Genomic DNA, 12,123 nt, shown 5'->3' on the forward strand with positions numbered 1-12,123 from the left:
AAAATTCGTATTGTAGTACAGCTACATGTAAAAAAGACCGTCAATCGGCTTAAAAAAACAAATTTCAACATAATCATATTAACTTCAAGCCGCGTGATAAATTTAACCACGCGCAGTGAGAGTGTCCTTGAAAAAAAGGCAAATACATATTTTAGTATGGCCAAATGTAAAAAAGTGATAGCAAAGCGTCGTAGCAGTAAACAAATTTACTTCTTATCGTGGTGAACTTTACTATGCCCAGTAAAGGTATCCTTAAAAAATAACGACAAATTCGAATTATACTACGACCACACGCAAAAACATGAATAGACTGAAGAAAAAGAATTTTCAACATAAACAAATTAACTCCGTTTTTTGGTGAATTTCATCATGTGTAGTAAAACATGATTAGATTTCACTAAACTCTTTAGCATAATTACTTCGAATTTAGTGAAATAACTTGTTTTACGGTTTATTCAAGAAAATTCATTGGCATACCGAGGATTTCTCATGTAGTATTTTAAAAACAATTAGAACTGAGCCTAAATTTGGTAGTATTTACAACGGACTGCATTATAAATAAATCAAACTTAAGTAAAATATAAAATATATTGAACGGAACTTTTCTTATTTAAAGTGCAATACGACTTTCAAAAGTAAACCAGAGATTTACCACGATTGATAGAAAGCTGTATTCCTAATAGTGGTAATATACGTCAACGAGTTAAATTTTAATCACGCAGGGTGGTTAGTCTCTTCCACAGAGTTGTGGCAGTTTATACCACGGTTGAGATCCTATTTAACTACTGATTCTTCTCAGTGTGATATAAATAGGGAAGATTTTACATCTATCAACTCTTTAAGTCCGAATATAATGGAACTAACGTTAGTAACAATCAATATTTGCCTTTAATGATTACCTTTTAAACATTTTTTATTCAGTATATTGCGATACCGTCCGCTGAAATATTCAATTAATGTCGTTTTCCGGTGCTTGTTTTCTTACGCTGAATATTTCAGTACATCAATTGAAAAGGAAAAAAAAATGAAAGAGTTTGCAATAGCACTTTCTAATCTCAAATTGCCCGATAAATAAAACATACGATAGGGCAAATTTCTGTCTCATTGACTTAAATTAAAACATCAAGCCTACATGTCACATAAATGTGCTGAAATTGCGACTTGATTCGGATTTGAAATTGGAGGAGTATTAAATGCAAGAGAGGCACAATTTGGCCTGTAACAGAAGTGATGAAGGTTGAAAAATAAACAGGCAAATAAAATGCTAATGCTGTAGGTAAATTTTGGCTTACATAACTAGCACGACAACTGATGAAGAATGGGGTAGACATGGTTGTAAAGTGGTGGAATTTTCGTGTATTGCAATTCGCGAGATCCAATTACATGTTGGAATTTTGAGGCAAAACCCTACTGCACCCTCCCTCAACAAATGGAGACACGGATAGACCCTCAGACCAATAATCCATGACCTCGATTTACTGTCGATTAGAATTCCCAACAAAATTATTGATTTCATTTTACTTTCTTTTAACATTGTTTCACACAGAGAAATATTATACTATCAACCAAGAAAACTATAATAATAAACCCCATTAATGTCACCTGCTGTAACATTTTAATTGAAGGGACCTCAATGCGGTTCATTTGTGGAAATGGAAAAGAAAAGTATATTATATACAATTTGCATGATTTTACCAATCTTGTGATTATTGATTTTGAACGTAAAATGTATGTTCTATATAGTTTATATTTTGAGATCAATCGTCTGTAAAGATTCTGTTGGAATTCACATGAACTCATTCACATGTACTTTCAGTGTGCCCAAGGAAGAGCCGCATGGCTAGAGCGTGGACGTCGCTGTAGTGTCCAGGAAAATACAGCGTCATGCCACAGAAGATGGGTCAAAAGGAATCGAGTAATTGTTCATTATTTTCAGCCCAAATATCCCATTCCTTGAATTTTCCTCATTAAACGCAAACTAAACTCGCATCTTTCTACCTTCTTAGGTTCATGACTCGTCAATAGGCGGATCATCGGACGACGATGACCTGCTGGGTGTACTTCAGGGTCCGAGTTCCTTTGCGAATGCATTCCTGTACGTAGGATTAGGAACGGTGGCCATTGGCCTCGTGATATCATTCGTTGGAACTGGCGAAAAGGGATTCAAAACTGTCGAATTAAGACTCATCGGACCATCTCTTATAGGTTAATATTGAACATTTACAGTCAATTTTTCTCACATAACACATTTATGCCCTAGACACACTTACGACTTAAACCTAAAGACGGTTTAATGTAATTATAATCAAATTAATTATCAGATTACATTTCCATCAGTTTCTAACTAATCCGTTTCTCGGTTTAGTTAGTGGGAAATTGATAGGAATTTAGTCAAATCATTCTTTTGATTGTATTTACGTTAAACCGTCTCTCGGTTTAAGTCGTAAATGTGTCTAACGGTACTATCACACTAGGATTTTTAAAATTTAATTGAGCCAATTGAGCATTATAAGATTTCTAGAATTTACTTGAAAGTTTCTCACAGCCTCCAATTGCTGCAAGAAATTTGCTCAATTTTAGCTCAATTTGCAGCGAGATTTTTAATTGTGAATTACTCCGGAAAATGTGTGATAGTACTTAAAAGTCCTATAAGTCACTTATCTGTTATGCAAAAGAATCCCCAAAGCCATAAGAAAGGGTTGTAGGCAAGGGGGCTAATGAAGAGACACTCATACAGTCTTCTTGAAAATCTATATGAAGTCATCCCAACTGCGATTTCTTGACACAACACTTTCCTTCGAATGGCTTTTGAGGAACTTAGAAAATTCCTTCCGATACTGAAGCTTCACTCCCGTACAAGTTTACTACTCACTGTACTTATTTTATTTTTTTGGTCACAAATAATAATTAATTATGAGTGAATAAATTTAATAAGAATAATTTGGTTCAAAAGGCTACTTTTTTAACTTCAATAAAATTGAAATTAATGAGCAATTTTAATTTGCTGAACTCAAATTTAATTGAGCAACCACATTTATGCTATTTTAGCATATTTAAACATATTTTGGTGGGCCAAGTATTAGTTTATATAAAAAAATAAGCGAAAATCTATCAATTCAAATGATTTTAATGCAAAATAACTCATAGGAACAATTCATCTGAAAATCAAATTGAATTTACAAATTGAAAAAATCCTAGTGTGATAGTGATAGCACGGTAAAGTATTTACACTTCATCGTTTTTGAGAAAAAATAATCTTAGTAAATATCTAAGTATTTGAAGAAAAAATATTCATGGTCAATATTTTGGTAAAAAATACTACAATACTAGAAATTACCTTGGTCAGTAAAAGAAATTTAACGAGTAAAAAATCACGCTTCGTTAGTAAAAATTCAAATTTCATCAGTAAAGGCCTCTACACACTGCGGGCAATTTTTGTAAAAGATGTTTTTCAAAGAAAATTTCCCTTATCATTGTTGTTGTTGAGGAAATTTTTAAAACCAATTTTTTTAAAACCATTTTTGACGAAAACTGTTTCCAATGTCTAAAGGGTCATAAAATTTGTAATTTCGGTCAGTAAAAAAGTCAAATTGCTTCTCAAATTTGGTCAGTAAAAAATAGATTTGGGCCAATAGAAAAAAATATTTTGGTCGCTAAGTCAGTAATCAAATAAAATGTGCTATATATTAGTTTATAAATTATACATACAATCATTATTTGAAATGATAGTAGAGAAAACAAAATACACTTTATTTTTCTTTTTTTTTAAGTTATGGCGTTGGCATACCTTTTCAATTTAGTGAAATTCAATCGAACGAAATTTTTACCTCTTACTTTTTTAAATTGAAATCAGCTATATATGATTGTTTCTTTCCGTTAAATGAAAATTTAAATTGTAATTAAAATTAAATTGAAATTTCAATTTATATTTGAAAAAAGAAACAATTTTATATCTGATTTTAATTTGAAAGAGCCAAAGGCAAAATTTTAATCGATTGAATTTCACTAATTTAAAAAAAAGTGTATCAACGTCACTAGATAATAATTTCATTGCTTCGAAGATTCTAAATTGGCCAAAGGTGGAATTGATTTTTCAACAATTAACCAAAATTGATTTTTTACTGATCAATTTTTTTACACATCAAACTTAAAGAGTTAGACTCTTTTTACTGGCAAAATGTGATTGAATTACTGTCCAAATTGGATTTCTACTGCTCGTTTCGAATTCATAACTTATTTCTTTTAATATTTTACTAACCATTTTTACTAAAAAAAAAATTGCAAGGGTAACAACATTAAGTTCAAAAACTTAAATGATGACAACTTGATAGATAATTTTTTTGCTAGCCTTATCTACTATTCAGTTCAATTCAAATCGCTTGTGAAATTGCAAACATAAAAAATACGAAGTGTATTATGAAGTAAAAGAAAACTTTACGAAATAACAAAACTCGTGAGCATAATGTTTTCCTTTTCTATTTGATTTTTCAATTAGAATGCTAAACTTTAAGAATCTAGGCAAAGAAAAATAATTTCTCAATAATTTTTTGTTCCTTAAATTCTTTTTTTCGAAAAAAATATATTGCAAATTCATACTAAAATGTTTTAAAAAACTGTATAAATTTATCGTACACATAAAAATGCTAAATTTTCAACAGAAATCTACTTGAGTCAGATTTATTGATAAACAGAGGACAAATTTAGTCATTACGAAGCTTGGGTTCGTACAAAGTATGGGCACTTTCCCCAAAAAAAAAACCTGTAAATTTCACAACCTACCCAATTTAGATTTTCAGACTCAAGATCTGGATAAGTAGTTTAATTAAACTATAGTGCCTCTAACATATCTTTTAGATCAGGAAGGATTTGTGAAAGCAAAATCTTTATGTTTAATTTTCAAACTTATTACATGGAATTTATTGTAATTTTTGCGAAAGGAGAAGTATGCAAAAGCAATACGTTCAAAAAATATAGGCTTAAAATTTTGAAGGTGTATTAGGTACATAATAACGATTAAACTTTATTAAATTGCCTTTATAAGTACATTAAAATCGCAAAAAATCGAACAGTGTGAATTTAAATGAGTGATACATTACATATTGCTTTTTGCAGATTTTGAGCAATAAAACTGAGTAATAATAATTACATGATATAGTGCAAAATCGCTAATTAATTAATATGCTCTGATTAAAATTTAATGACAGGGAAATTCACATTAGTAAATAGAGTTTTAATTAATGATTGAAATGGTTGAAATAATTACAATTTTCATTAGAACGTTTAATAGGAAATTATGAGAGATTAAACTAATAGATATTGACAATTCCGCAAAATAAATTTAAATGTGCTTCATTGAGATTTAAGATAATCTGTATTTTCTATAGGACGCTCAATGGGTCAAGTGATAGAGCACTCGCTCTATCATGCAAGTGTCCCGGGTTCGAATCTCCTTTAGGTCACCAGGAATTTTTCTGGTGTTAAAGGTGTTCGAATTGCATCTAATGAGCTTCATTGCACTTGATTCCATAGGGCATGGGGCTAACAACCCCATCATAATATTATTATTATGTATTTTCTATAATTACAGGTATTGGATTAATTTGCTGTATTCTGCGAATATTATTTTGTGTTTGTCCATCAAATTGTTTATCGAGTCGACGAAATGTGGAGAAGAAAAATGCCAAAATTGATGCTGATCACACAACATCACTTTTACGTAGTGATAAAAGAGTGCAAATTGCCCGTGGAGGTAATTCACAGGTCAGTAGTTCAAGACAACGTGTTCTGATACAATCCTTATAGCAAAATATTACATTTGGAATATCTGTTGCAGACCAAATTGCAGACGCATAAAACAATGTCAAAATCCCACAGTAAAACGATAGAAGGGATGGAAGCTCTTCGTCATCTGGCAACAACGTCTTTGTTACTTCAATCGGAGCCAAAGGTATCATCGAACCGAATCGTTCCTGTTATTCAGGAGCCAGAAAAGACAGAAGGTGAGCTAAAAGTTTCAATTAGTAGCCTTCATTAGTCATTTTTTTTATCCACACGTCTGATAACCATAAACTCAAAAACGCAATATATTTTAAATTGGTTCAACTTTATTAAATCGTTGAATTTTTAAAGAAAAAAAATCAGACAAAATGTATCAACAATATAAGCAGACCCTAATTAGAAATTTATCATTAATGCAGGGTAATTTTCTCCCATTAACCCGAATAAGAGAACTCTACAAGCCATCCTGTGCTTTTTGCGACAATACTACTATGGAAGATGCATTAAAATAATTGCACACATGGTGGTCAATATGGTGCACCCATCTATTATTTAATTAACACAGCCATTTCACCCAGTGTGGTGCTCTTTGCAAAAACACTAAACTTTCACTCTCATTCTTGTTGAATTTATTGCTGAACGGCGTGAACACCGTGAACATCCCTCTCGTTTAAATTTTCATAAAAAAGTGTGTTATGACTTTATTCATGAGAATTGCAGAATTATTCCAATTTAGCACTTTTATCCCAAAATAAGACCATAAATAGTCTAATCTTTTAATCTAAAGGTGCCATAAAATTTGTTTTATGAGACAAATTATATTAATATTTCAAGAGATTTGTGTTGAAACCATAATTGACCATTGAAGTTTAAAATTAAGATGTTTGAGCTTCTGTAATACGATAAATTTCGAGTTTACATAGGTTTTTTGAATTTTGTTAAATGAAAGTTGGATTATATTCCTATATTTTATTAGTTACAAAATATATAAAACTAAAGGAGTTTTTTAAAAATATTTTCATCAAACTTATTTTATCTTTCGTTTTAAAGGGTTATGTGGATCAAAGACTAAATAAACCGAATATTTTCTCTGATTTTTTTTCAACGTAATAGCAAATTTATTTAATTTAAGCCCTTAAACATAATAAATAGAAGTATAACATGAACTCAGTAGGGGAAAATACTCTCTCTTCGAACGTTCATGCCTTCGAATAATGTGAATTTTCATTAAGTTTTCCTAAGAAAATTAAACATTTCTATTAAATATTATTTAGCTTATTATTAACTATTGATAATTATGTGAAAATCATGTGGAAATCTCTTTATCAAAATAAAAGAAAATTCACATTATTCGAAGACATGAACGTTCGAAGGGAGAGTACTTTCCCCTAAGTCTTTATTCTGCATTACTTTTATGCAGATAAAAGTTTTGAAAAAGGGATGACAAAACGTTTGAAACTTTGCAATCTGCTCGAACTCCCGAGCACGAGCTCTACGTAAATATTCTTCTCTATTATTTTTTTGGGTGCACTAAACATCAGTTTAATATCGATTTAGATTTGTCTATAAATCATCATTAAATCATCCCCAAAGCAGAAAATTGATCAAGGAGAGAATGTTAAAAAATATATTATTCTTCAATTAATTTTAGAAAATTTTACCGATATTTGACTGGTTCATTGCCAATTGAGACCGATGCAGTTTGAGGATCAATTTTTGTTACTTTCATTCGCAACTATCAGGTCTTTAGTGGCCGAGAGAAATCCACTCACACGTCTCACGGATTCAAATTCTTTTTTAACAACTCCTTTATAATGAAAAGCATTTGTTGCATGTACTCAAGAATCTGTGGGGTATGCGACCCGACTTCTTTCGGCGACTAAAAAGCTGACGGGCGCGAATGAGAGTTTCAAAAATTTGCCCTCAACTACTTCCAAAAAGTATCCTAAAATTAACGAAATCATCAGGGCCATAATTTTGAGAAAAGTAAAAAAAATCATCATGTTTGGAAGAAATGGAGAGGGTAGGGAAGGAATAGTTTTGGTAATTTATTTCGGTAGAAAGTATTAACCGGAAGTTGATATCTCTTACGTGTAGAAACCGTAGAGTTCGAGTAACAGTTAACATGAATTATAAAAAAAATCATAGTTTTCGTCTCTTTTGAAAACTTAAGACGAAAACATTTTGTTTAAAGCTGCATTGAAGAAGTGTAAGATAAAGATAAGATAAGAACGGATTTGAAAAAAACGTTGAATATTTTATTAACCATTTCTGAGATTTGATTTATTAATTATCGTTCTGAAACGTTTTTAAATCGGTTTTAATTTTGGAAGTATAAACCCGTTTCTTAAAGGTCTCAAAATCCTAAGAATCTATTGGAGCATTTAGCTTTAATATTTAATCCTATATCAAAATTTTCCACGAAATTCTCACTGGTAAGAATTTAACGAAGTTAGCCCTTTAACCCTTTAAGCACGATTGGAACACCAGTGTCCCATAGAGAAAATATTTTTTCCTGACTACCTAAAGTTATTTCTTTCTTATGTTTGTACGTAATTGTAAAGTAGAAGGTTGAAAGGATGTAAGATATTTTTTGCAAGTCTACAGCTATTTGCTATATAAAAAATTTTTAAACTCAAAAATGACGAATTTTTAATTTCTCATTACTGAAAATTGATTTTAATTATTTTTTATACTTCCAATTTTTTTTTAAACAAAACCGCTTTGTCAAAAGAAACTACAATACTCAAATATAATATTTTTCATTAGCGTGAAAATTGTCAGTCATTGGTATCGTGAGAAAAATTACTTAATTTTTGGGCTATTTTTGTCCCTATTGTCCAGAGACAAAAAATACACCAAATCAGACTCTGTTGGCTTTTCGAAGGTTAGATGTAAGACGTTTCACAAGTTTTGTTTATCGTTTTCATTTTTATTGCCGATTTTCAATCAGCGAAAACTGTCTCGTCGTTAAAAGGTTAAGAACAATTGGGTCACCGCTGACCCAAACAATATTTTTTATACGGTCATCTAAAGTTACGTTTTGCTCTATAAAGACAGAAAAAGCAATTTTTCTGGCACCCAATTTTTGACTCGTCCCTAAATAAAGCCATATGGTTAGCCTTGGGGCCCAAATAGACTTAGACTGATGCTCCGGAATATTTAGCCTGTAAAATTTGGCCATAGTAATTTGCCTTAAAACACACTCACGGATTAAGATCATCGATTAGAAGTACTTTGCATAAATCCCCTTTATTATATTATTTTCGGTCAATAAATTGGATATATAAAGAAATTAATACGAATTTGACCTTTGGCTCCTTCTCCTTTATTTTCTCATAAAACCGATGTTTCGGAGGGGGTTTCCTCCTTCCTCAGGTATGAAAATTTTTGGGAAAGAACTAGTCACAAAAATTGTTATACTTTTCGGACTTTGCATATTAAACAATTTCATCAAGTGCCGAACACGGTCGCTGTTGAGCAATTGATGAAATTTAATGTGCAAAGTCCGAAAAGTAATGTAACAATTTTTGTGACTAGTTTTTCCAAAAATTTTCATACCTGAGGAAGGAGGAAACCCCCTCCGAAACATCGGTTTTATGAGAAAATAAAGGAGAAAGAGCCAAAAGTCAAATCCGTGATCATTTCTTTACAAATGTCGCGTTAATCCTTTACTGCCATACTTAAAAGTCTAAATATTCTTGAGGATCAGCCTGAATCTATTTGGAATTTGGACCCTTCTTAGGTATAAACCCCGTACGATAAGGTTATAGCATCTCTCAGAAGCTATTGCTCCACTTTATGGCCATTTCAATCAAAACATGAATTTTCACTGTAACTGAAATGAAACTGTTGCATTAATAGGTTTTGGGATGGCATAAGGGGTGCCCTAGACACACTTACTTACGACTGAGGCCGAGAGACGACTTAGTGGAAAATTATGGAAATATAGTTTAACCATTATTTCTAATATAATTACGCTAAGCCGACTCTCGGCTAATCCTCAGGTCTGTTAAGGGGCGATTTTTTAGAACAAAGCCCGCTAATAATATTCAAGTATGCTTAATAAATTTTGCAGATGCTCCACTGGAAATGCACAATATCGACTCCCACAATGTGGACTTGTGCAGTATTTCGGATGATGCTGCGAGTAGCAGTAGTGATGAAGTGGAAGGTGCCTGTGGTGGCACAGATCTAATAGGCGATACGGTTTCAAGTACACCCCGGGATGCTGCGGAGGCTGTCCCGGAGCGTCTACCGAGCCTGCGACTGAGTAAGCTGCATCGGCAGCGAACGCGTAGCAATCAGCCGATGGTATCGCTTCCGGGTGACGTGGCTGAGACACATCTCGAGGCGGAAACATCACTGATGCTGCCGCCAGAGACGCCAGCCACGGCGACATCGCGACTCGTGTCGCCGCCGCTCAATCCACACCTCAAGAGTCGGTACCCCAGCCCACTCCAGCCACCGCCATTCAATGAACAATCAGTGACGAATTTAACTTCCATCACCCTTCCGACATTGCCAGGTGAAGCTGAATTAGTACTTAGTCCCTCTAAACTCGGTCAGTGATGTGCAATCATACTATTAATCCACTTTTCAAACGTATAAACAATTTTAAAAGACAAAGCGACAGAGCACACGAAAGGGATGCCCAAAATGGCATTAGCCAGCAATTGATTCCCGAAAGAGATGTTTGTTGTTAGACAAGTTTATTGTGGAAAAAGTTTATGTGACGATTATTGGAATTGCGAATGAATTTAGATGAGGATGCTAATAATATAAAAAAAACTTATATTTAATTTTGCAATGTGGATATATTGAGAAAAAATTGCTGCTCCTTATAGATAATAATTAAAAAAATGTAAAGATTTTTAAGACAAAAAAAAAACTGAAGAAGAAATAAGAATGTTAAAATTATGTGAGGAATACGAATTGAATTTCGATGTGACGTAAAGTTTTCAATTTCTTCCCACTCCTCAAATAATTAAAAGAAAAAGAAAGAAATACCAATTTTCACCCCAAGAATTTGTGATAATTTTACCATTAATAAACTTTTCTTCCTCATTTTTTTTTATTCACATACTATCCTTGTACCTCTCTATTTTTTTGCAACATACTTTTCCAAACCCCAAAGAAAAACAGAACGAAAGAAAAAAACTCAACTAGAACCCACTGAAAATGCATTAAATGAGCAACAAAAAACTAGGTAACAAAATAAAAAACTTTCTTTCTCTACACAACCAATAATAAAATTCAAATAGAAATATCTAAAAAGCTCTATTTAAAAAAAAAGCCCCAATTGTACCTTGAACATGGAAAAACTCTCTAATCTATGTGTTTTTCAAACATATCTTTGTATTCATGATTTTCATTTTTAAACAAAATATTTATCATACGAGTCATATATATTTATTTTATAACATAGAGAAGAGAAGAAATATATTTAATTTAATAGACAATTCAGATGGAAAAAAATGTAGAAACCCTGAAAATTGAAAGTAAAGGACGACGTAATTCTGAAAAATGCCTCTTTTATTTTGAAAATATCTCAAATTTTGAGATATTTAACTATTTTCTTGATCAATTTGACAGGTTTGAAAATTTCTACAAGGGATAATATATTGCTAGGAACTCTAACGAGTTTGGCTGAACACTGATAAAAATAAAAGAGTCAATTTAATCCTTTCGCAATCTTTTCAGGCAATAGAGATGGTCAAATATGATAAATCCTTTCAAATGGTTCGTTTTCATGTTTTTTAAGGATCATATTGGCCTTCCACAATAGTGCCAAATTTTGATTTTGCAAAAGATCCACTTTGAGGACCTAAAGTACATGCAATTTTTTGTGGATTTTTTTAAATTTATTTATTATTTTATTTTTATTCGTGAAAAACTCTTCACAACTGTGCGATAGTTTTGTGAATATTTAGCATATTGAAAAAACTCAAAATTAAAAACTTTGCTTTAATATGCTAATATTGATAAGAATATGATCCAATACACCAAATGTTGACCAAAATTTAATGAAACTTTCGTCAAAATGAGGAATTTTGAAGCAAAGCTCATCAAAATACTTTATTTTGACGCTGGGAGCATAATGCGTTGGATAGACCTAAGACTTAAGCCCAGAGATGGCTTAACGTGATTATAATCAAAATAATTATTAGACTGCATTTCTATCAGGGGTCAAAATCCCGAAACCCAAAATCCCGAACGCCAAAATCCCAAAAAGGCCAAAATCCCAAACTCCAAAATTCCGAAAGCCAAATCCCGAAAGCCAAAATACCGAATTCTTAAAAGTGTCATAGCTACTCCCACGTTTGCACCCGCGCTTGCTGGAGG

The 12,123-nt window shown here is 32.1% G+C and overlaps 1 protein-coding gene across 4 annotated transcripts in view; it reads left to right on the forward strand.

Moving 5' to 3' along the window:
- Nucleotides 1-11,305, forward strand: part of LOC129805495 (uncharacterized) — a 55,488-nt gene extending 44,183 nt beyond the window's left edge. For 3 of the 4 annotated variants that reach the window (XM_055853449.1, XM_055853448.1, XM_055853450.1), the window contains 5 exons: nucleotides 1,817-1,915; nucleotides 2,007-2,205; nucleotides 5,588-5,760; nucleotides 5,834-5,999; nucleotides 9,836-11,305. In XM_055853449.1, coding sequence (XP_055709424.1) covers nucleotides 1,817-1,915; nucleotides 2,007-2,205; nucleotides 5,588-5,760; nucleotides 5,834-5,999; nucleotides 9,836-10,350 — 1,152 coding nt within the window. In that variant the 3' untranslated portion in view covers nucleotides 10,351-11,305. The remainder of the gene's footprint in view (nucleotides 1-1,816; nucleotides 1,916-2,006; nucleotides 2,206-5,587; nucleotides 5,761-5,833; nucleotides 6,000-9,835) is intronic. The other variant, XM_055853451.1, reaches the window with a different exon arrangement.
- Nucleotides 11,306-12,123: the final 818 nt, after the last annotated feature.

The sequence above is a fragment of the Phlebotomus papatasi genome, chromosome 3, assembly GCF_024763615.1.
Source record: "Phlebotomus papatasi isolate M1 chromosome 3, Ppap_2.1, whole genome shotgun sequence".
NCBI lineage: Eukaryota > Metazoa > Arthropoda > Insecta > Diptera > Psychodidae > Phlebotomus > Phlebotomus papatasi.